The 25,160-nt window shown below is 42.1% G+C and overlaps 2 protein-coding genes and 1 long non-coding RNA gene across 4 annotated transcripts in view; all 3 read right to left on the reverse strand.

Annotated features, from left to right (window-relative positions):
- Window positions 1-1,888: 1,888 nt before the first annotated feature.
- On the reverse strand, window positions 1,889-13,491 carry csnk2b (casein kinase 2, beta polypeptide). Its single transcript, XM_008291547.1, has 7 exons — window positions 13,388-13,491; window positions 11,601-11,682; window positions 9,067-9,169; window positions 8,327-8,442; window positions 6,941-7,016; window positions 6,374-6,563; window positions 1,889-4,162 (listed from the first exon to the last, which is right to left on the reverse strand). The coding sequence occupies exons 2-7, from the start codon at window positions 11,670-11,672 to the stop codon at window positions 4,072-4,074; spliced, it is 648 nt and encodes a 215-aa protein (XP_008289769.1). The 5' UTR covers window positions 11,673-11,682; window positions 13,388-13,491; the 3' UTR covers window positions 1,889-4,071.
- A 2,211-nt stretch (window positions 13,492-15,702) lies between these two features.
- Window positions 15,703-25,160, reverse strand: part of prrc2a (proline-rich coiled-coil 2A) — a 21,628-nt gene continuing 12,170 nt past the window's right edge. For both annotated transcript variants that reach the window (XM_008291548.1, XM_008291549.1), the window contains exons 10-16: window positions 24,756-24,858; window positions 24,438-24,624; window positions 23,366-23,918; window positions 22,954-23,204; window positions 22,421-22,724; window positions 22,011-22,233; window positions 15,703-21,726 (exon numbers count right to left, since the gene is read on the reverse strand). In XM_008291548.1, coding sequence (XP_008289770.1) covers window positions 18,615-21,726; window positions 22,011-22,233; window positions 22,421-22,724; window positions 22,954-23,204; window positions 23,366-23,918; window positions 24,438-24,624; window positions 24,756-24,858 — 4,733 coding nt within the window. In that variant the 3' untranslated portion in view covers window positions 15,703-18,614. The remainder of the gene's footprint in view (window positions 21,727-22,010; window positions 22,234-22,420; window positions 22,725-22,953; window positions 23,205-23,365; window positions 23,919-24,437; window positions 24,625-24,755; window positions 24,859-25,160) is intronic.
- The window catches only part of LOC103364431 (uncharacterized), a 3,376-nt gene continuing 3,264 nt past the window's right edge, over window positions 25,049-25,160 (reverse strand). The window contains exon 2 of the long non-coding RNA XR_520545.1: window positions 25,049-25,144. This is a non-coding gene — a long non-coding RNA (uncharacterized LOC103364431). The remainder of the gene's footprint in view (window positions 25,145-25,160) is intronic.

The following is a 25,160-nucleotide window of genomic DNA, read 5'->3' on the forward strand; positions in this document are numbered from 1 at the left end:
AACATCTTCACCAAATTTCTCCCCAAGGTTCTTCTGATACTCTGCAGTCAAATGGAAAAGCATGGGTGAAGCATGACGGTGGCAGCATCATACTGCAGCTGCATTCCGCTGCTGCAGGCCTGCTTTGGCACAGAAAACCAGTGGAGTAAAACACGAGACGAAAATTAGCAACCTGGGAGAGGATATTATTTCCAGCTAGACAATGGCACCGAGCACAAAGCCAAGAGCTACAACAGAATAAAAACAACTAATGTCATTTCCTCATGTGGCTCAGACCTGTCACCTAGGCAACCAGTTTGAGTTATTTTACACAGAAGAACTGGAGAAACTGCTCTGCTCACAGAAATGAAGATAACAGACCCATTGAAGCTATAAATACAGGTGCATCTTCCTAATACTGACATGTTGGGACTGAATAAACCTGAAAACAAGTATTTTATATATGTAACATTTTTGGTTTTTTACAATGATTTGTATTTTTCTGACAAAGAAAGTCACATTAAATCTACTTTCTGGAACACACTGAACACTGAAACAGCTAGGAAGGATACAAACATTTTTTGAGCTCTACAATTTGGCTGCAATCAAATTCAACTTGTCTTGTCAAGTCAAACCTTGACTGACTCTCTGCCAGATTTCGTAACATTCTGGAGAACCTCAGCGCACACTGCAGCTGCACAGTAAAGCCTCGAAAACGGCAGATTTTCTATCAACAACACGTATTTTTGGAGAGTGTTTTTGCATGTGGTCTCAGTGTCTGTGGCGGGCATATTTCCTTAATAGTTGTATCTGTGGAAGAGCGGCATCCCAGAAAACCTCCAAGAGGAAAATGGTGCAATGTTGCCTCTGGGTGTGGTGATGCAAAGGCTGAACATTTCACACGGCACCAGTATGAGCAGCTGACCAGATTATTATGCTGGAAACAGCCTTGGAGCTGTTTTCTTGCCACATTTAAAGCCTTGAAAATTGAAATAAAAAATTTGTTATGAAGCAGACTTTTAAAGAAAGAGGGTCTGCTCCTCCAGCCGGTCTACACTTTGCAGCTAGAAATTACAAAGGATTCCTCGTCACAAAGTTTAGGGATGTGCTGAAAGAAAAGCAACAGAAGAAGGGCAGGTCCCAGGCTGTGGTTTGAGGTTATCCTGAGTCATGAAAGAATCTCCTCCTCCTCGTCGTCTTCTCCCTCTGGAAAAACTGACAGGGTTTGGCCACATGAAGACGACTCACCCCTGCCAGTCATTTTGCCAAAGACAGCTGCCGTGCAGAAGTGAAAAACACCTTCTGTGACTCATACGTAAAGAAGCCATAGTGTTTCTCAATGTAATTTCTGCCACCTAAACTGAGCATGTGCAGAGTATTTTTAAATCAAAGCTGCATTTGAAATATTTAATTTCCACTCTGACCTTTTCCAGTGTGCAAAAAAGGCTGGACAACATCGAAACCTGATTTAAAAATAATTGCAGAAGCATGACTGAGATCTTATGATTTTGTGTCACAGCTGTATAATTGTTTTGTGTGTGTGCATGTGTTTGTGTACCATTGCTGTTAACTCAGAGTCATGTGAAATGCCACTGCAGCCACACCCAGATCCAGACAACCATCAATCCCTGTGCCACTGCAGGATATCCTCCTCTGAGCTCAAAAACACGCACATATGTCAAGAATGCAGATACGGCTCTGTGGTTTACAGTCACTCTGCGTTACATTATGTTTTCATCCAACTGTTGCAAGAAAGAAACATTCAGATTAGTGAAAATGAGACCCCCCCACCCCCCAAAAAAACAAAAACAAAACAAAACAAAACAAAAAAAAACACTAAGTTCTCTGCTGACACTATGTGGCAAGAAGGCCAAACTGCAACACTGGATACAAATACAAGACAGAAGAATATGAAAAGAAAATAGAAGTTTATTGAGAATTCTGAATCCTGCTCACCCTTCCACAGTAGCAGAAAGACAACAACACAGACAAACATTAGTTAAAATCTGGACACATAAATACCGCTTCTCTTGTATCATGAAATCCAAACGCAAAACTCTACTGCAGTCACACGAAAAGTAAAAGAGGAGAGGGAGGGCACGCAGAGTGTCTGCCTCCACGGTCTTAGAAACAAAAAAACAAGTGGCTGGTGGTCTGTCAGTCTTTGAACCTGAACATACATAATGACTGTGCTGTGGAGATACACCAGCAGGATCAGTGCAGTGGTGGAGTGAGCTCAAGGATTTAGATTGTCTAAATTCTGAGTCTCCTCGATGTTTGCAGGAGTAGTTGGGACATTTTGGGGGAATAATTACTGAAAATTTAGACGAGAAAGCTGAATACCTACTGCGCTTATATAAAGCTACAAACAGCAGCTTAGCAACAAGACTGGAAACAGCAGCCCTAGCTCTGTCTAGATTCATTTAAACAGTGTAAAAATTACAACTGGATATTTTAACAGGGTGTTGTGTGCCACGTTAGGCTACATGCATGAGTGTCCGGAGCTCAGTCTTTAAAGACAAGTTAAATGCTAATCACTGGATGCAGCTTTTTCTTAAATTCTGCAGTACAGGTGAACAGCTGAATTTAAGGGGTCATCTAAAACTGTTCCTGCAAACTAAGCAAAAATACAAATAATTACAGTTAGATGTCTTTATGTCGTCCCTTTAAAAGCCTGCAATATTGAGCTCCACTGCTAACCGACACATAACACTCTGAAAAATTGCAAATTGTTGATTTTACAAGTCATTTTTTTTGTATAACAAGTCACCCATACAGCTCACAAGTTAGCATTTTTCTGTTAAAATCCCTCCAAAAAAGAAACCTATAAATGGCCATCTATATATTTCAAAGTATACATTTCTGTTTCTGGTAGGATTAAGTTAAATGTAGAGCTTCAGAAGTGCTGGTTGGAGGGTTTTCTGACTGCAGGACAAAGCCACGCTAACTGTTTACAGTCTGAGCTAATGGATGCTCACTGTAGCTTTATGTTTACCATATGGACATAAATGGTATCGATTTTTCATCTATTCGCTGCCAGAAAGTCACTTTCCTCAAATGTCAAACTACTTCTGTAGCGGAGATGAAGCTAGGGGGGAAGGTGGGTGACAGCACAAAACCTGCTGCTGCAGGAGGGAAAAACCTGTCGGGGTGGGGGGGACGACAAAAACCTTGCACAGGATATATTCTCACTTAGGAAGGTACCAGTACAGACTGTTGTTTGACACGCACAGACAGCTGGAGAAATGACACAGGCTTGTTACAATTGTTTGACGATTCAGAAATCAACACAAATCTGACCTATTTCCACTCTACCTTCTCTAAAAGCAGAAAGAAACGTGGGGAGGGGAAAAAAAGAAGAAATTGTTGAAAAGCAAAGCAATCTGGGTGTTTCTCTGTACCTTAAGGCAAATTTAACAAAATGCTTTGTGCAATGACACCACAAAACATCAGATAAACCAAATTTTACAAACGCGTGATACAGGAGTGCCAGCCTGAGTGTACATGCATCGAGGAGAGGGGGCTAACAGGGAGGGTTTACCACCACCAAACTGTGCCAAATACAGAACAAACACATAGTCAGTTTTTTGTTTTTTTTTTTCCTTTAGCTTTCCATCTGTCAACTAAAACTCTTTCTGCAGGGAAAAAAAGAAATTCAAACTGTAGAGTCACCCACCAACAACGTAATTCTCTCATCGGTGTGCTCGTGGTGTGAGTGAACTGCAGCAGTAGCAGTGAGCCCCTGTATTGTTCAGCTTCCTGTTACCTCGCCTTCTGTTTTTGGCACGGATGAGTTTGGTAAGGTACGTGCATGGAAAACCAAGTTTGCGGCTGTGTTTATGTGTGCATGTGTGTGTGTGTGTGTGTTTGTAATTAAGATCATGGCTGTGCGTTTTTATGTCTCGCTCACACTCAAAAATCGTTTTCATTTGCACTAGTCTAAACCAAAATAATACAGTCCTCAGGGTGGGGAGGGGACATCTGAAGAGCTTTGTAAAATGCAGGTGACCCCTCTCCGTCCAATAATTCTTTTCTGCTTTCTCTCTCTAGGTATCTTCCTCCTCCTCTTCTTCCTCCTCAGTCCTGGATGCTCTAGCGGATGGCCTTGACAGGGCTCTTGAAGCTGGAGGCGGCTTGCAGCTGCAGCTGGTAGGCCATGGGGTGGATCTTGAAGCCGTACAGCCTGGAGCAAAAAGGTGGCGGCAAACGTCAGTGAACACTCAAAGAAATAATTATGTTGTAGATGAAAAAGTCCAGAGCAGCACAAAGAGTTCAAACAAAATCAGCAAAATGCAACAAAAACATGAACACTGACATAAACAAGGCTGTTTGTACAGTGATTAGTCGTCTATTTGCTTTTAGGGAGAGAACATTGATGTGTGATCTATAACACTGTGATCTTTTCAAATTAACTTTCTTTAAATGTTGTAAAGTGTTTGCAGGCTGCAAACAGACGTCACAGGAGGTTGAAAAGACATGCAGGAAAGGAATGTGGATGTGACAAATTAAAACTACAATACACTGATGAGAGAGGAAAAAAATGATGAATTGTATTTGGATGAAATCAAAAAAGTTGGGGTTAGAATAAATGCAACAGATGCTAAAAATCGACCATTTTTTGCCAAAGTTAAGTTAGAGTGTTGCACTATTAGAAATAAATAAACCTGATGAAACTAACTAGTGAAACTTTAAGTACAACTGAGTTAAATGAAGCATCTGTCCCCCAAAATTTAGTCACCAAACCTAAAACAAACATGAGTTTATTCCAGAAATACCACAACACTTAAAAAAAAGTAACATAAAAGTAATAATACAAAAATTATATTATTAAAAAATTCATTTTAAAAATATGAAATAATAAAAATATGAATAACATGTAAAGTGTGTACAGGCTCTCCCCCTTAATTCTGACAGGGGAATTTTGCCACATTCAAATATTGGGGCCAATAAACCACATATACCAACAGCAAACAGTACATGTGAATTAATGCTGCAGTGTGAACGTAACCGTACAGGGATGTCACGCGAACTGATACTTCAGCACCAAGTTGACACCAAAATTCTGAAAATTTGACAGTAATTATTGTCTGTAGTGTTGAAGGTGTTGCAGCTGTCATAATTAGCCTGCTGGGGATTGGAATTTCTCCAGGAAGAAGTCAGCAAGTGCAGGAAAACATTAGGTCCACTGCAACGTGTGGAAAAACACTCATCAAAAATTGTGTATGCAGATATTTAGGATGCATTTCATTATCCATCCTACCACGATACTATAATATATGCCAGGAAAGATTCAGTATGTACTAATATATGGTACATCAAGTGCACTGCACCAAAAATACCATAACGCCTTCCTACATCTGATCGGATTTTGCAGTATCCAAGCCAGCGTGCTTTTCTGGTCATTCTGACCCACAATCCTCCGTGCTGTTACGTCACATAAGTCACAGTTAAGCCACTGATGGTGCATAAACAGACGACAGCTTATTTCACAGCACAGGCTGCAATGGTCAATGTTTAGGGCACAATATTCTGACGAAATAATGTGTCCTGATTGTATACATGCTGCATGAAAGAGTACATAGTTTGTGAGGGCAGCTACAGTACATACTTACAGTAAAATAAATAAATAAATAAAAAAAAGAAGAAAAAAAAAAAAGTATGTGATTTGGAATGCAGCTTTAGTGTTTGTGTTCAAAGTCAAGGACAAGTTGTAAACGACCAAATGCAAACAGTGTCACATTTGGAGGGAGTTTCAGTTGTTACTTTATGTTAACAACATGTCACACATCCCAAAATGTTACCGTTTGTGAGCTGTGACATCTGTTGTAGCAACGCTCAGCACACAACGTTAACAAAGCCTTAGCTTGTGTAGGCTAACATAGCAATGTCTCCTGTCAACACAGAGCTGTGTGCAGCAGCATCTGAACTTTTCCTCATAAATCTTTATACAGCATCAGCATGAGGAAGATGTTGAGCAGGAAAGGCAGGTGCAGAAACACTCAGCCAACTTTATCTGAAGCTTTTCAGAGGAACAGAAAATATAATAAAAATGTGCATCAAAGTGCTCACAAACAAACTACATGAAGGAGTTTTATAACAACATTGTTTGTTCCTACCCTTTTGTAATTAAAATGTTATAATATATATATATATCAGGTAGATGGGTTTTTGGCATAATTTCTTTTTAAAACCTGTACTGTCTTTTTTCTTACTAAAAAACTCCATCCCAAGAGCTAATGTTGAAATACATTCATTCTGTTGGTGTATTTTTTGCTGTGGTGTCAAAATTGGTATCGAGGACTCTACGGTTTCACTGGGATTTGGTACTAACAATCAAATTTTGAGGATCATGATAGCCCAGGTGATGCACCTCTTCTGGACCAACCACACTAACCTTGGGACAAACTGGTTGGCGGGCCTCTTGGGCCTGTACTCCGGGTGAACCATGAAGAGCATGTGGGGAAAGCCAGTGCCAAAATAGGCTCCATCTGTGTGGTGGTGCCTGGAGGACTTGGGTGTGTAGACATCCATACATTTAGGGCAGTACAGCTTCACCATGGCCTCTCCTGGGATGTCTGAGAGGCCTGTGGAGGAAGAGGAGGAAACTAGGTGAGATTAAATCTACTAAACTCGAGACAGAGACCGCATGAACATTGTTGGTGTTGTGCAACAACTTCCGTCTGTACATTAATGTTAGATTTTAACAGAAACAGATGACTTGGAAAGAACCAAAGTTTGTCACTGGCAACTAGATATAGTTGTTCTACAAATACTACTAATACTAGCTAACTACTCTTTAACGAATAGTTACTCCTATTACATAAAACTAAATTAATTAGTTAGTAAAACATTTGTTCATCTTGTCCTCTGATACACTTGAGTAACACGTAGCTGAAGCTTTTTCTAACATGGATGTATGGTATTTAAAGACAAGACTTTCTGATGATATTGTTTTACTCACCAATAGGAAGCATTGGCTGATTCTCACAGTAGACTCGGGGGCAATAGCCAAAATCTCCTTGCTGATACTTCTCCAGCTGAAAAGGTAGAAATGAGGATAATAAAGAAGCAATATAACAACAAAAGGCAATCAATTTTCATTTAAAGGGGAACTTGGAAATGTTGCAATGTCACTTTCCAGTATTTTACATCCCTTTAACTATCCTGTGAAGGTGTTTTCAAATGTACACTGACAAAATTACAACTAAGAATTTTTAATACTTGTCCAAAGAGTGAAAAGCACAATCTACGATAGTGTTTTTGTGTGAGAAGTATAATTATTTGAATACTACAATGAATAATTATTGTCATTAAGTGACTGATCTGCAGATTTTTGAATTGATGGATTGTCAGAGAATAGTGAAAAATCTGTTAACCCATTATGTTGGCACGTTTATTTGACAAGCAGCGTGAAACCCAGAGAGATTCAGTGTACTATCAAATTATTATTTATGACAAGGAACAGCATAAAACCCTGACATTTGAGAGGATGGAACCAGGGAGTAGTTTTGATCAAAAAATGACAGTTTTAGATTATTTCAAAAAGGAGCCAAATGCCAGTCATTTTTGAGTGTTTGCTATAAACTAAAAATCTTTCTTTAAACCAAATCAATTAAGCAAAATAAGATATTAAAAGACGTCGGCTTGAGCTCTGGGAAACTTGAAAAAGACATTTTTCACCATCTTCAGACAACGATGAAAAAAGCAGCCACCTGTATGTAACATACAGTGGCATATGTGAAAATAATTAATTGACTAAACTGAAATTACAATTTTCAACAATACAATTAGCAAATCATAACAACTGCACTTTAGAATTTATGTTGTGCAGCAAGTCTGACCCCAAGATTTAAAAAAAAAAATTAACATTCCTTTATTTAACTCAAATGTAAAATGTGCAATACTTAGATGCTCTCCTGATGCATGAATGTTTCACTGTCAGAGGCTGTATACAGAAAGGTCCTATTTCTTTATTGAAACTATTTTTAAAAAAAAAAGAATTTTATTGCTATATTTATACTATTACTTTATATATTTCACTTAATAGTCCAATTTTTTTTTGATAATTTTTCTATCTCCTATGCTAATGTAATAAACATATGTTTAAAGCAATTTATATCTTTCAGTTTCCATACTTTCATTAGAAAATACAGCAGTTAATGTTTTGATGGTTTTTCATGCGCTAATGATCCACCACGTTTTAAATCTATTTCACAATAAATACTGAAGTGCAGCGTTAAAAGTGTATATCGCGAATGGGTGTATATTTTAGAAATATCACAGTAAGATATTTTCATCTAGTCATTCAGCCCTAACAAAGTACTTAACTGTGTATTTAGGGACTTACCATCTGTGCAATGCCTCGGTTCGTGAGGATGTAGCGTGCATGGATGAGGCCATACAGCATCTCAGCCGCCTGCTCAATCAGATCGCTCTGGTTGGGATTGTCCTCCAGCTCTTCATCTAAAAACAGAAACCAAAGGAAGAACACAGAGCATTTTAAGTTTTCACATTAGTTTTTGACAGTTAAAAGAGTTGCAAAGATGTGCAGAGAAGGATTATCAAAGGTAGAGGGAATCCCAGAGGTACGACAGGGAGAGGGACACAATAGTGATCCAAACATGCTACATCAATCAATCTGAAGGTGCATAAATAAAGAAAAGAGAATTTTTGAGTGAATCTGAAGTGCAGTGGAAATAGCTGGGTTCAAAGATCCTGTGAAAGTGTACAGTAATTTAGAAACAAGGAGAGTTAAGAGGAGAAGAGAAACAACCTGCACACTAGCTGAGATCACCACAAAACAAAAGAAAAAAAAAAGCTTAGATCAAATGCTCCCTCTCACTTTATTTATTTTTTATTTTTTTGGAAATAACAGATTAAAAGCTGTTCAGATGTTAGTGTTGTGAAACACACAGCTCTTTTAATCCTACTTCTGATCTCTGTTGCACCTCTTAAACGATAAAGATAAACATTTACTGAAAACTACTGTGTTTTGCACATTGTTGAGTAATACTTACTTCTATTAAGGACAACAACCAGTGCTTATTTAAAACTGAAAGCATGGAAGCATGAGGATAACATACAGACCTGGTTCAAGGTCCAGGATCATGTCTAGGGCCTGGCGGTAGTGGGGAACCTGTTCATTTAGCCCCGTCAGGTTGAACTTGTCCTGGATGTAGTCTTCATCCACCTGTAGTTATAGAAACCAGTTAAGAAAACTGATTATTCACAACCAGAAGGAACAGGAGGAAAGTCAAGCTACTCACAGACTCAGGAAAATGACGTTAAACAAGGGTGAAGTGATAAAAAAAAAAAAAACATAAAAACAACTTTTTCAGTCAAACGCTCTCACCTACACCAGCTTTTACTTCACATGGTTTGTATTAACTTAAATGTTGGAGAAAATTCTCAACCTGATTGAATTGTGTTTTTTCTGACTTACTGATGCCTGATGTTTTTTCTTTAAGCTTACAGGGAACATCTGATCATCAAACAAGTTTATATTTTCAACACTGTTTCTACAACCAGGGCTTAAAGTGAAAAACAATCCTGAGCCTGAACTTTTCTGCTTTTGGGTGGAGGTACAATCTCGCTAGTTAGTAAGATATTAAGATATCTGCCTTCCCAAACTCAGACTACAGATTATAGTAACACCAAAGAAGGTCAATCAGTCGTGGTAGGTTCTCCATCAAATATATTGTTTAGCAACCAATCAGTAAAAGACATGGAAAAAGGACACTGACTCACCTTTTAAAAATATGGGCACCATTTGCACTATTTATTACCTCTGCCAAGGAGGATACCATCACTCCGTCAGCTTGTTATTAATGACATCAATATTAATTCAAATGCTAAAGGTATGTTTTGATTCTCCATGAATCTAACAGTGTAGATATATGAATGCAGGACTTTAACATTGGCTGGAAATCACAATATGGTGGAGATGAGCTGCTTGGCGGAAGTCTGCGCTTGTTCAGAGGGATTTTCTCGTTTTGAAATACATTACTTTGTCAATATTCAATGAAAACACAAACCTTTTGAGCATTTCAGGAAGACTTTTCTTAAATGCTGGTGCTATATCATATGTATTTATGTAACCAGCATGCTGATTTGACACAGTTTTGACAAAGCATTTTTATCTTCAGCCAACTTTTTTTGCACAGAGTAACGAGTGGCTGAGATATGGTGAACGACAAGTCGTGTTCTGCAATGAACGTGCACACGCGTATTTTTAAATCACAAACCCAATCAGTCATTGGTGCCGGTGTAAGATTGTAAATGGACCCCCATAGAATATGGACCCCGGGGTCCATTTTCCGCAGCGGAATATGGACCCCTCCATATAGAATATGGACCCCCCTAATAATTTTCAGAATATAAATAAATATGAACATAGACAACAAAATTCAACAGGTAACGAATAACAATTTTATATTAGATAAACTCTGAAACAGTAACAACAGGTGCTTGTGCATGTTCTTCAAAAACATGGATTTGCCTGATGGCACACACAGTGATGGCACATCTGGTAGCGGGGAGTAGCACTGCCAGCGGTACCTCTGTCCAAAGGGTGAGAATGTCCATATAGGTGTGAAGAGAAGGCTGGCAATTGCTGTTATCTCCACCTCTGTGGCGATGTTGCCCAGCCTGTACCCTAACCCTAAATTTTATGCACATTTTTGTGGAGGGTCCATATTCTACAGGGACCAGGTCCATTTTCAAGGGGGTCTATATGCAATACTACACCTGTACCTCAGCGGTGGCTGCTGCTCCTGGCAAACGAGTTGTGAGTTTCAGAGCAGACAGCAGCTCTATGGCCTGTGGGTCTGACTCGTGATCTGACAGCACTTTTTTGCCGCTAGTTGCATACATGAGTTTTTTTGAGCAGATGGTACAGAAGCAAGCAATTTTTTTTTGCATTTTTTTGCATCAGCAACCAAAGGGCTTGCCGTCTCTGCTTAACCCTTTCAACACTATAGCCGCTATACCGGCCTGCCGCTTTCACCCCGTTCAACCCTGAAGCCCGGTATAGCGTGCTCCGGTATATGGCGACTTTCTGTTACAGTCATTCTGATTGGCTATCAGCGGGAATTCCCGTATGTGAACAACCATTCAGTCATTAAATGAATTATCTATAATAATAATAATAATAATAATAATAATAATAATAATAATAATAAGAAGAAGAAGAAGAAGAAGAAGAAGAAGAAGAAGAAGAAGAAGAAGAAGAAGAAGAAGAAGTGTATACAAGGTTATCTCCAGCGTTATAACAGAGTAACGAATACGCTGCTGCCTGAAAGAAATACGCTGCAAATTGGGCCGATACGTTTTGTTTTTGTCGATTGGCAATGTAGTCCTTTTTTTTCAGAGCCAAGCGCCGCACGCCGGAAATCCGGCACGGTATCGGAATACTTTAAGCCATGTATAACAAATTTTACAAGCAGATTTGTAAATGGAATAAGTGTATTCTGGCAAGCATCCATCATACATTGTATATTGTCACGGATTAGGGATAGCTAATTCCCTCAAATCAAACTTTTACTTTAATTTCATTCGTAGTATTACTGCCTGGTTGTAAATAATCAACAAAAACACATCAAAGTAAGACTGAGGCAACTCACCTCGCAGAAAAATTCATTCCCCCTCAGTCCACAGAACCAGGAGATCCATGACACTTCCTCTGAACTGCTCATCTCTGAAGACCTACAAGACAGAAGTTGACGTAACTATAAATGTTCTGCATTCACGTCATATTGTTTAATCAGGTCACAGGTGCTGTGCTAGAAAGTGTTATACAGTTTTAAATGTATTGCCAAGTTTAAATACATCTACAGCGGCTGCTATCCGGTCAAACAGTCATAACGTGCAAATACACAACTTTATACCTGTGGTAACAGTGAAAAAGTATTGTCTTTATGAAACTTCAACATTTCTTGCAACTGAATAAATGCAACCAAAAAAGTATTTGCAGTTTATAGCCTAAGGGGGTAGTCACAATGACATGTGGAAAACTGCATTATATGAGATGAATTGGCCCTTTCTAGCTATTTTAACCAGTAAAACTAACTGGATTGGTCATAATCTGGGGCACACAGCAGGCTACATAGTGCAGAGACATATGGAAGGATTGCTCTAGCAACTCTGGCAGATGATCATTTTTAGCAAAGCAACAGCATTATGAGTAGATGAGTATGCCAGCCTCAATCAATTCAGCTAATTTTACAGGAGGTATATCTGGCTTCACTAATATGCAGTACAGCAAATGAAGCTGCTTTATCTAGGTGACTAAAAGGTTAGCATTTTTACATTAGTAATGTGTAATCAAACATACGGCTGCAACTAACAGTTGTTCAATTCAATTCAATTTTATTTGTATAGCGCATATTTACAACAAGTCATCTCATAGCGCGTAACAACGGCAGGAACATCCAACAATCCAAAACATTTGGATTCCCTATAAGCTTCAGCAGTCTGCAAGCAGTCTGCAACAGTGGGAGGGAGGGAAGGAAAGAAAGAAAGAAGTTATCATCATCAATGTATCTGTTGATTACTTTCTCAATTGTTAGCTGTAGAAAGTGTGCGGAAATGGTGACAAATGTTGATTAACTTGAAAAAGCCAAAGGTGATGTCCTCAAATGTCTTGTTTTGTTCTCCAACCCATAAAAATGTTCAGTTTAACTTCATAGAGTAAAGAAACCAAAATATATTAAATTTTAAGAAGAGGATTTTCACTTTTTTCCTCATTATTATCGATTGATTGATTATCCAAATAGTTCGCGATTCATTTAATAGTCAACAACTAGTCGATTAATCCATGCAGGTCTATTCTAAGAGCTGTTTTTCTGGTTCTTGTCATTCTGCCAACATTGCGTGAATGCAACACTAAATTCTCACTCTCAGTAACTTGCTTTCTCTAATTCACAGCGTGAGCTGACTAAACTCTCTCCCGGTCGTGTATCAAGGTTAGTTTTTTGTCTTAAAAAGGAGGCAATCGAAGTATAACACTCAAGACACAAGCAACTTGTAAAGAAATAATCACTGTGCACACCAGCTGAAGGCTAAGCTAACTAGCTGGCTAGCCGGCGTTAATTCTCAACACTGGTATATTAATTCAAAGAAATCGCCTTTGCAGTTGTTATGGGTCGTTCAAAAACACATCTTATTATTTATAATGCACTGGGGACGAATTTGACCGTGATTGTGATGTGTGGTAATGCAAGCCGGTGGATGTAGCCGACGTTAGCTCGCTAAGCTAAAACCAGCTAGCGGCTACGGAATCCAAATGAAATTCAATATGGCGCATCGTTAGAAAACAGGCCTCCTGACAAAAATTAGCTATTTTCGGAGCTTCTTCTGCCTCTGAATTTAGATCCTAAAGCAGTAAACGAGTGTAACTGCGCCGACTTACCCGCTTTTCAACTTTTATACTCCTGAAAAAAATCTTCAGATCAACAATTTAGCAACCTCACGGGTGTAAATAAGCACCACCTCCCAGTTCACCCTGTAGGTTACGTTCTTCCTCTTCCTCCGCCGTGCTGTCAGCGGGCTCCACTGTGCTCTGCTGCCGCTCACTGTTTGTTTTCTGTACTACATGTTTGTGGACTCAGCAGTTTTGCATGTTAAGGTATTTGTACTGCCTCATCAGTAGTTCATATTCTTAAAATGTGTACTTACATGTTCTTCTTCTTCAGCCCTGTGCAATATTATATAAATGTCAAATAATTCTCAATTCTGTCACCTTGCAGTCACTGCACTACTTTCAAGTTTAACAGTAAAGTGTTTCCTCTTATAGAAAAATTAAAAACTTCCAGTTTAGATTAACTATATTAAAAATACAAGCCCTAAAAGTCAGTACATCATTCATTACTAACATTAAAATAATTTATTTTCTCAGTCTCTTAACCGCTTAAGACCCGAGCTCTTGTTTCATATGCGTATTTTATTTCTCTTTGCTGTTTGATGTGATTAAAAAGCAGAGGAATAATAAAGAAAATAAATTTATATTTAAATACAAATATACATATTTTAAAAAAACACTTAAAAAATAAAGAAATAAATAAATAAGGAAATAGAAATAAGAAAAATAAAAACAAATTTTAAAAAAAGAAACTACTGTGGTAGTACAACCCAAAATGTAAAGTCCACACATGTGGACGCGAGGTCTTAAGAGGTTAAATGTCCACCTTTATTTAAAAATGACAGACTTGATACTTCAAATTTCTGGAGAGATGTTCTGCTCAAGTCAAGCAACAACTCTTCTGTGATTTTAACAGTGTGCTGTGGATTGTTATCATGCTGGAATATTTCTCTTCTGTCAAGTTTCTGCAGACTGGGAGCTGTCTCACTTGACAGAATTTTAGTATATCCAAAGGCATTCACAGTGCCATCATTAAATATCATCTCCCCAACATTTTTTGCAATAATATAGCCCTGTATCATCACACTCCTACCTCCGTGCTTCACTATCAGGACGGCATTCACTGTGGAAGTTATGCCAAGTTGACAAGTTGAACCCCATCTGAGCCAGTCATATTTATTTCAATCGTCTGACCAAAGGTTGAGCTTCCAATATTTATCAGGCATTTTTTTCCACATTCCTAAGCAAAGTTTCATCATGCAACCTTGTGCCGAAGAGGAAGCAAGGGTTTATTTCTTGGATGCCGTCAATAGAGCTTGAAGTTATGGACCGTCCTTCACGCTGAGTTGTCACATAAACTCTGATTTGCATTAATAACTTCTGTGCCAAGTTTGGCATACTGTCCGTTGTGTCATTTTAAGAATGTGGCTTTAGTTAGTGGTACTATGCTTTGTTCTGCATCCCCTTGATTACGGCTGCAACTGTTTTTATTGATTTTCAGTTAGTCACCAATTTTTCTGTCACATTCAGATTTTTATAATTCGTCTGGTAATTCTTTTCCATGTGGAGCTATGACACAGACACGCAAATAAACACAGGCTTTAAGTCCAAAACTGAGAAAATTCAGTTGTTTTCAGGTCATTTTACAAGTGTTTCTACTAATCAGAAATTTTTGCACTCGGTGTATTCACTTCTGTTACACCGAGTTTGAACTTCGGGCCTGACTTTTCAATAATGTCTTTCTTAACTATTTGGTTTTCATTGCAATGCTGTTGTTGTGAGGTGTTTCAACTCTGAACCATTTAAAGTTTAAGTGATATTGCACAACGGTGTGCTCACTGCCATTGTATACTGCAATAATGCCTCTATTTATTCTAGATAAAGCACAATTACCTATTCACCATTATGTAGTATAGTTTGGAAAGTAGTTGTCAGTAACACAACCTTAAAGCACAAGGGGAAAAAATAGATTTTCTTCCTAACAGTCCACCAGAAAAAATCCAAAATATATCAGTCTTCACAAAGATGGGAACACACCTAAAATAGACTATACATTTTAATAGGTAAAACCATTATTCTACTACTTAAATGGAAAGCCAGACTTGCAGAACATCCGGCTGGCAGGCAAAAAAAAAAAGTTAAAAAATTAACCTTAGACGGCAAACACTAACAATACTCTGTTATTTAGTTGCATTCCCTTCAGGGGAGAATATTAACTATGGCTGCGGTACATTCAGATGTGCCAGTATGCTGCTGCCTTGCAGGTATTACATTAAATAAAATCATCATTAGTGATGACAGCAATTTTCTAGCCATCTTCAAATTTTCCACTTCATCAAGAACCAAGAACGAGACATGCAATTACATTTTCCATTAAATCAAAAGTAGTTTATTTAACTTTGCCTTCTCTGTATAACTTTATTATAATAAGACACTTCTCTGCTTGTACATTGCTCCCTTGAACTAAAAATGGCAACATTTGTTTGTGGGAATGTAAGTTGGGGTAGACAAAACTTAGATACATACCAATATACATACATGTGTGTATATTACGGTTCCATTAATAAAACCATAAATGCTAAAAACAGTTTGAACCACTCCAGGTACCTCAGTACTGCTACCTGCTGGAAACATAATACAATCTTTGAGTAATTTTTCTGGAATACACTACTTTTGTTTTCTTTTAACATGGGTACATACAATAATGCGCACATCAACATTAAGAGTTAAGGAGGGATGAAGGACTCTTTGAGCCAGTGTTAAGTGTACAGCTATCAATGTATAAACCAGTAACAGGCAAGGCAAGCTGCACCCATGGGTGTGTTCATGCTTAGAAGAAGTCATAGTGAAAAATAAAAATATGTCCAACTTCACTTGCCTGCTGAAGAATGTACGCTTAAATTACACGCACGCACCCACACGCACGCACGCACACCCACACCCACACCCACACCCACGCACCCACCCACGCACGCGCGCGCACACACACACACACACACACACACAACTGGTGAAGCTCTCCACTGCAGGTTCTTCATTTGGATGATGAACATATACACACAGCTGAAACTATATATGTGGATGTATTTAAGAAACAGTACAATTGTCTTAATAATATTGGTTAAATCACGTGTGGGCAAACAAGGCAGAAAGTGCTTGCCATTCATGTTAACCCTCTGGTCCCCACCCCTTCCCAGGTTATTACACAGACAAAACACACATACACACAAGCACGCGCACACACACACACACACATGCACACACGTACACAAATCATCAAATGCCCTACTCACAACATCCCAGAGACGATCTTCAAACTGTTGTCAGTAAACAAACAAACCCCAACTTACAGCAGTGACAGAATTGATGCAGATGAGAGAAATCAATTTAGTTCACCTTGGATGTTGTTTCCAGTCCTTTTTTACGTCTCTATTGTGTGATACAAACTACTAATCATACATCAATCCAATATTTCCTCACTTCAGGTCAGCATTATTTGTTGCCAGTATAACCTTTGTAACCGTGTGGTAAACTGTCGAAGGTGACACTCAGTGTAGTCCTGAATTCACTTCGTTTGGGCTCCTGGTTGCCACCGTGTACTGAAACGGCCATCCCGAGTACACACACTTTGAAAAAATACTTCCTCGGACAAGGAGTCCTTCTTGGTGTGAGGAGTCTCCACAAGAGCACAGATCGTGCCACACACGACAGCAGAGGAGAAGTAATAGTACAACACTCGGCCTAGCTCTGTACTCTGGGCCCAGACAGAGTACCTGTCCTGTTGCAACACATGTAACTCACCCAAAAACATTAACACAAAGAGGAAAAGACACGAAAAAAACAAACAAAAAAAAAACAAAACAGCAACCATGGATGTTTGTTATCCTACAAGGAGTGCTTATTAGAACATATTCAATCACCTATTGAAGCATAAACAAGTTTCTGAATGTCAAACATTTTTTGTTTATTCTACCATGACTTAGATTTTCATTTATAACTAATTTTTCCCCTGAAAAAAAAAAAAAATCAACTGGTATTTAACTTTGAGGGAGGAAAAGAGTGTTTCCATAAAAATGGAAGTCACTGAGGAAATAATGGTTGTTAAAATAAAGCCATCAAACTATCAATACAGTCTTCAGAGGGTAAACAAAACTCATTAGAGAGAAAGAAAGTAAAACTATTGTCCTGATTTTGCAGTGTGCAGAAGTTCTGTGGGAAAAGAGAATGCTACGATGAGGCCCAAAAAAGCCTTTATTCCTAAAAAGAAAAGAAAAAAAAAAGAAGCAACCAATATCTAATGAAAAGTCAGAGCAGGTTGTGGGGAAAAATATTCACACCGTCTATCTGAACAAGCAGCAGAAACATTGATATTAAAGACAAATCAATGCATGTGTAGGTGAGCACTGAGCAGTAGTACTTCAATAGGTCTTATCACAGTAATCACACATACTTTGCGAGAGACCAAAAAGTCAGCAAAAGGAGGAAATGGGGAATTTAGTAAAAAGGTGTTTTAATGACCTGCTTTGTAGAAGAAAACACACATACCCTTAACATTTCTCAGAGGCTGGAACTCAAATGACACAAGACCAAAAAAAAAGAAAAAGACACAAGAAAAAAAAAAAACGTTATGTTACATTGTTCTCGTTTAAAGATGACGGTGCACTCTTTCCCTTTGAGAGGGAAGTTATTCAGAACTGCACTACCGAATACCACCCAAGGCCGAAGTGTGGTAGAAATATACACAGGTACATAAATACAAAAGTTAGCCCAATCCAAACATTTTTGCCAATTTAATCCCATGTTTTCATTTTGCACCCACATGACTGCATGACTGTGTGTTTTTAAAGATGTCATATTTGTGCTTGTAAATGCAAGTGTGTGTGAAGCTGTGTGAATGTCTTCTGTCAAAACGACGTGCACCTCCATTGCACAACCACATGCTTGTCAAATCCAACAGGGGTGAGTTTCTTGAGGGAAGGTTACAAAAAAAAAAAAAAAGAAGAGCGGGCTGGGGGTACAAATGAATGGAAAGACGGAACAAACAGAGAAATTTACAATAACGGACGGTAGATAGTAGAATGACGCAAAAGGGAAAGAGATGACTGGGGTGGGGGGCAGCTAATGTGAATGTGAATACCATCTCCATATACTATACAATGCACTACTGTGTTTAAGGATGCCAACAGAAAAGCCATGAGATAATGATCAAAAGGGATTAAGATGTAAGAGGGTGGGGTTTTAATGTGGGTGGGGTTCATCTGAAATGTTTTATATCCCATCACTTCCTATTTTTCGGTGAGGGCCAGTTGCCTCGCTTCTCCCCGCGGTTGCCACCTCCATTGCCAGGCCCGCCGGGGCCACCACCAGGCGGGCCGCGAGGGCCTCTGCCTCCACCTCCACCTCCAGCTCCTCCGGCATTGACCCTCCGGTTCTGTCGCTCCATGCCGGGACGCTGGCTTGAGAAGCTTCTTTTATTGGCTGAGGGCTCTTTACCCGCCATCTCACGCTCGACCATACCTCCACCTCCACCACCTCCACCTCCACCTCCGCCGCCGCCCCCTCCTCCTCTACCCAGGTGATGGTGATGGTGAGAAGCATATGACTTCCCTCCCCCTCCTCCTCCTCCTCCTCCTCCCTCCCTGTCTCTGAACTCTGTGAAGTCACTACTCTCAGAAGCAGTTTCCCACTCCTCGTTGGCCTGGTCTGAGTTCTGGTTGGTGAAGTCAGGAGACTTTGCTCCGTGGCTGTGAGGGTGCTGGGGGTGGGTTGGACCTGCATTGCTCTGGTTGTAGTGGTGATGGTGGTGGCTGTTTGCATTGCTAAGATGCCCGCCACCACTGTTGTTGTTGTTGTTAGTTGTTAGTGTGGTGTTGTGGTTAGCATTCTGGGCATTCCCTGTCATGGGAGCGGAGATTGGAGCTCCGTTACTTTCCTGAACTGAATTCAGGGAGGGAGACGAAGGCCGTCCTCCCCCAATGACCCCCACTCCTCCGTTGATACGTGCGGCATTCTCTCGCTCCTTCAGTCTCCGGAAGCGGGGCGGCTTGTCCTGCTGATGCTGGGAACGCCCATGACGGCGACGCCTAGGGGGTCGCTCAAACCCACTGGGAGGGAACCCACGGCTAGCAGGAAGAGGGAGCGCATTTGGCCCTCCAGGGTTTGATGCAGGGTTGGTTGACACTTGCTGGGCTACAACCCCGCCATTTTCAGTGGCGCCAAGTGCAGCAGGGGTTGTAGCAGGCAAAGATGGCTGAGGGGGATTGGTCCCCTGATTCTGAGCTTGACTTCCATCAGCTATCTTGTCCTTCTTCTCTCCTGCATTCCCTCCCCGACCCAAGTCTTTGGGCCCAGAGGTCTGTGGTGGACCTTGCTGTTTACGAGCTGAAGCTGATGACTTGGGGGGCCCACCATGAGAGACCGAGTTGGGTCCAACCCGGTGTCCGCCAGCTGATCCTCCAATATTGCCACTACTCCTGTAGATGTTTCCTCCTCCACCTCCCCCACCCCTGCCCCTCCTAGAGGGCACACCTCTGGGAGTGAAGACACGGGCCTGGGAACCTCGAGGTGGTGCAGATGAGATGTTTCCACTGCCACCGGTGTTGGTGTTATCAGAGCCATTCTTGGTGTTGGGTTTCTGGTTGTCTTCTTTGTCTGAATGACCAAGGTCACTTGCACCACTCTCACTGCCAGTCTCTGAGCCTCTCTCCCTCCTTCTCTTGGGGATTTCTTCATACTCTGAGCCCTCACTGCGGGTTTCACTGCGGTTTCTGGCCCTGGCTGGGTTATGCTGAGATCGATCCTGACCATGCCTGCCACCAGCTCCATCACCCTTGGATTCCTGATGATGGCCACCACCAACTGATGCACGGTAGTCTCTACTACTCCTTCCACCCATTCTTCCCCGGCTGCCGCCAGCAGGTCCAGCACTGGCTGTGTAGGTGCCCCGGTAACCACGGCCACGCCCGTAGAATTCACCCCCTCGTCCACGACTAGCTCTGCTGCCTTTGGGGGGGATGCCATGATGGTGGGCGGGGTTTCCTCCTCTTTCAAGGGAGCGGTCTCTGTCCCTCCTGGAAGAAGACCCTGAAAAGCCAGATGAAGTGGCATCTACATCTTTGGGTCCTCTACCTGGTCCTCCTCCACCTCCACCTGAGGATCGTTCTTTCCCTCCATTCCTGGGTTTGGCTGTCTGGGCTGGCTCATCTTTAGATGGAGCTGATGTGTTCTGTGAGATGGAGGTTTCCTGCTTCATGGAGGTGGACTGGCTACAATCATGCTCTTTATCTTTTCCAAAGCCTTGGCTTTGTTTATCTCCTCCATCTACTTCCCCTCCATCTCTCTTCATTTCCTTCAGCACCGGCTTCTTAATGGGTCCTGCTCTCTTGTTGGCATTGCTGCCTCCAGTCTGGTTGGAGGGTTTGTGATCTGATGGAGTGTTGGAGGTGTCCTCTCCTCCACGGGAGTGGTTCCCACTTCCTGCATTGTTGGCCCTCCTGCCATGAGAGGACCCCCCACTCATATTGCTGCTGCCAGGCCGTGGGCCCCACTGCGTCTCTGTCTTGTGCTCCCGTCCTCCTCTTTGGTTTGATTTAGGATGGGGATGCTGCTGCTGCTGAGGTTGATTATGACTGCCATGTTGAGCAGGAGGTGGGCTAGAAGTGATGGAGGAATGAGGAGCATATGCTGGGCCCGTCTTCTCTTGTTTAACATGGCTGCTACCACTGGCATTACCACTGCTGCCTCTTTCACCAAGACCGTGCCCAATGCCTGCCTCGCCATCTCTCTGTGACAGGTGATGATGCAGTGCCACTTTGACACCCCCATCTTCTCTGGCAGAAGAAGAGGAGGAGGAGGAGGACGAGCAGGAAGATGAGAGGGAAGGTTGGTGGAGGGGGGGAGAAGAGTCAGTCTTTTTAGTGGGGGCATCACCAACCCTGTCACGGCTGTTCTCTGGCTTATGAGAGTGGAGAGGAAAGTGAGGCTGCTGAGGATGGTGGCCGTGATGGTGGTGGAGGTGAGAGTTGCTGTCAACAGGGGGGAGATCTGCACGACTGTTACGATCATAGTGAGGATGGGGGGCTCCCCATATCTGCCCCTGCTGAGAACCCCGAGGAGGCCCTTCATCCTGGTGGGTGAAGCCATGTGGCTGGTTTCCCCTGTCACCGCCCCTCTGCTGCTGCTGGTGGGGAGGCATCCTTCCACCTTGATCAGGGAAGTTGCTGTAGTTGCCTCGCCCACTAATGTAGTGATGAGGGTGGTGGCCGCCTCCTTGGGCAGCAACTTGAGTGCTAACAGGAGGAGGGGTTTGATTGGATGTTCCAGATGTGGAACTGGGCTGCTGGATGGGTCCCAATCCACCCTCTCGCATGCGGTGTGGAGGAGTGTCACTCCTAAGAAGAAGAATGAAAGAACACAAAATACTAACTTAATCAATTCTGTATTTAAAGGGCATGATAATTCCAGTTTATACTTACTATACACTAATTATGCTGTGTGTAGAGGTAAAGTAATATTTAATGTAATGAATGCAATTAAACAGTTGATCAAGAGACACTACCTCTAAAACGCCTATAGACGTTGCAGTAAATAGCAAAGCAGGAAAGGAAAAAAAATCTACAACAGGCTTCTCAGAGGTTTTCCTAAATCCCTCCCGAACTGACTTCAGCATCCATACCTTGGCCCTTTGGCCACATCGTCATCCTCCAATGCCTGCTTCTGCCTGAGGGGAGACGTTAGCCCACGGTTCTCCCCGCCACCAGGGAACACCTCTGGCCCCCAGGCCAGCTTAGGATCCATAGGGGGGGTCCCACGGTGAGGGTGCCCTGGATGCTGTTGCTGCCTGTCAAAGGGGTCTGAACCAGAACCACCTGAATCAGACCGCTCACGTCCAATGATCCCTGTGAAAGTGAAAAATGTAATAAATATGAAAATAAACAGATACTGTTAGGAAAAACAATGTTAATTGTTGACTTCAGTCTTCCTCAATAGTCACTTCTGCACTGGCCCAACATACATCAACATCTGAACTATGACCTGTACCAAATCAGTACTGTGTTATTTAATCATTTAATTAGTGAAACTGACCAGACGGATGCATGCCAGCTGAATAGTAGTCCATGGGTGGTGGGCGTCCTTGCATCATGCGAGGGTCCATGTAGGGCATCATCATCCAGCGAGGATCAAAATTCATTGGCAGGGGTGGAGGTCGAACCATATTGCTGGCTTGGTACAGAGGACCACCCTGCTTAGGTCCAGGCCCTGGCTGGGGTGTGGTACCTGGTGAAGGACCCTGTTGAGCCTGGGGCTGGGGGGACAGCTGGCTTTGTGTTGCCTGGCTGTGTTGCTGCTGTTGTTGTTGCCACTGCTGCTGTTGCTTCAGAAGCTGCTCCTAGTAAGAAATTAGTGTGAAAATAGAAAAATATAGCACTCAGGATGTTGAAGAGAAGAAGACAGATATAATGTACCTATAAAGTCATGCCAGCTTTGGCAGCAAAACATGTGGCTTCCTTTGGAAAATGTAGCGTAATCATTATGTGTTATTTTTGTGTCCAAATAAAACGTAAGGAGACCAAAATAATTTAGAATGCAACAACCAAAACACAAGTACATATCCTAACCTGCTGCTGCCTCTGAAATCGAGGTGGAAGAGACTTCTGGTATTTAGAGTAACCCTGGCCAGGAGGACCACCAGCTTGACGACCTGCTCCACCTCCAATATTCTCAATCTTCACTGGGTCGACTCCTCTTTCACTTCCACTTGCTGCACGAATGTGAGGACTGCCCATGGTCTCTTCCTTATTTTCTCCTGGTAAAGGTAAATCTAGTGTGGGCTGCTGTGGCACAGCTTGCTGGGGACACTGTTGGACATCTGAAACAAAAAAGGTTGCAGAGTCTACATGGCTGCTTCCATCTAATAGCAGCTGACACATTAACAACCAGGCAGTATGGTTTTTATCGTATTGGATTTTATTTTTTCAGTCTAGTCTTGTATTTTAATTCAGACTTGTTGCGTATAGCTGACAACCTCACCTGCACTGGAGTCATAGCTGCTATTGCTGCTGGCACGCTGACGGTCACCTACTCCAGGACCAGGCCCCGGCTGGACAGCCAGCACTGGAGGCTCCTCAGGGTCCACACAGGGAGAGGGGGGCTGGCTGATGTTAGGGGAGGAGGCTGAAGCTGAAATAGATGGACTGGGGCTGCCTGCTGTAGCAGCTGTAGAATTTCCATCAAGGCTGGGGGTTTTGCTGCCGCTACCACCACCTCCTATGTTGCTGCCCTGTTGCTGTTGCTGCTTTTCATCCAGCCTCTTTAGCTTCTCAGCGCAGGCTGCACGCCTCTCCTCCTCCATTCTACGCTCTTCCTCCTCACGACGGCGTCGGGCTCGCTCTACAGCAGCAGAGATCTCAGACGACGACTGCTTCCTGCGCTGACGCCAGGTTTCATCCTCATCATCCCCCTGGGCCCCATGGACCAGCAGGCCTGGCTGGGCAGGAGGGGTAGGGCCTCCTGCTGCTGGTGGATGCTGGGCAGGGGCAGGTTTCCCTGGGCCAAGAGGGGCACCCTGGTTGGGGGGGCGGTCCTGAAACGTTAGAAAATATTTGACTCTCTTCAGTTTCACAATTATTTATTTAAACCTTTTCAATGATATCATTGTGGAAGAATGCTCCATGAATGATTACAGCAACTGCAATAAAAACTCAAGAGGCAAAACGTGAACTCAAAATTAAAGATGACTTGGCTAAAAGACCTGTGGGCGGTGGATGGGATAATGATAGAAGTGATTTGTCTATGAGGACCTATCCGGATGTCTACCTGTCGGTAAAAGGAGTAAGGCCCTTGTCCGAGGAGCGGCCCAGGTGGGGGGGAGGGCTGCTCCCGGGTACCACCCAATCCAGGCCTGCGCCCCTGTATACAGGCAGACACAGTTAGCCATGCCCCACCACAAAGCCCTACACTGACACAAACACTTACTCTGCCCGCAAATAAGTCTTTGCTTAATGGTTTACACAAATTGTCCTGTTGTAAATTTGGACTTCTTTTTCCAGCTTGACTATAGTCTCACTGGGCAAGCTCTTGTTGCTGCTGTTTGGCACACTACCTGATAGTTGGATGGTGCTCCCTGGCCCACCCAGCCACTGCCTCCCTCCTCGGCCCATCCTGGCTTGCTGGAGGGGGGTTGGGGGCCATTGTCAGCACTAGAGGGAGGGGTGTGACGACTGTCTCCGCTGCTGTCAGAGCTTCGAGAGTGAGAGGTTGCAGTTCCATCCTGGGACCTCTGTTGCTCACTAAGGACAAAAGAAAAAAGAATTAAAAACAAATCACTGTATAACTTGTATAGTCTAGTTACAGTTCAAGCCCGAACAAACTATTGTGAACATTTGATGCTATCAAGAATTGAATGTAACTGGTAACACACCGTGAGTCACTCTTGCTCTCAGTTTTCTCCTCTTCTCCCTCTTCATCTCCTTCATCGTCACTGAACTTCAACTTGGCAGAGTAATCAATTTCCTCATGAGCCCCTGTTTAAGCAAAAACCAAAACAAGACCGATAAAGACATTATGTTTGTACAAACATCCACTAAGTTCACTGTACATTATTAATCATCCATCACTGTTAAAACGGAGAATGTGGTTTCTCCTGGAAACTAGTTGGTTTAGAGCAGTAAAGTATGGATGTGTGTGTCCCGGTTAGAGAACACGGAAATGGACTCCTGGTTCAGATTTTATTGATTTATTCAGCTGCGGTCTTTTGGCATTTACACACAGCAAAAACTCAAAGAAACAGGTGGATGGACTCAAACAAGCCTGGAAAAACCCATCC

This window comes from Stegastes partitus, unplaced genomic scaffold (assembly GCF_000690725.1).
Source record: "Stegastes partitus isolate 25-593 unplaced genomic scaffold, Stegastes_partitus-1.0.2 Scaffold749, whole genome shotgun sequence".
Classification (NCBI taxonomy): Eukaryota; Metazoa; Chordata; class Actinopteri; family Pomacentridae; genus Stegastes; species Stegastes partitus.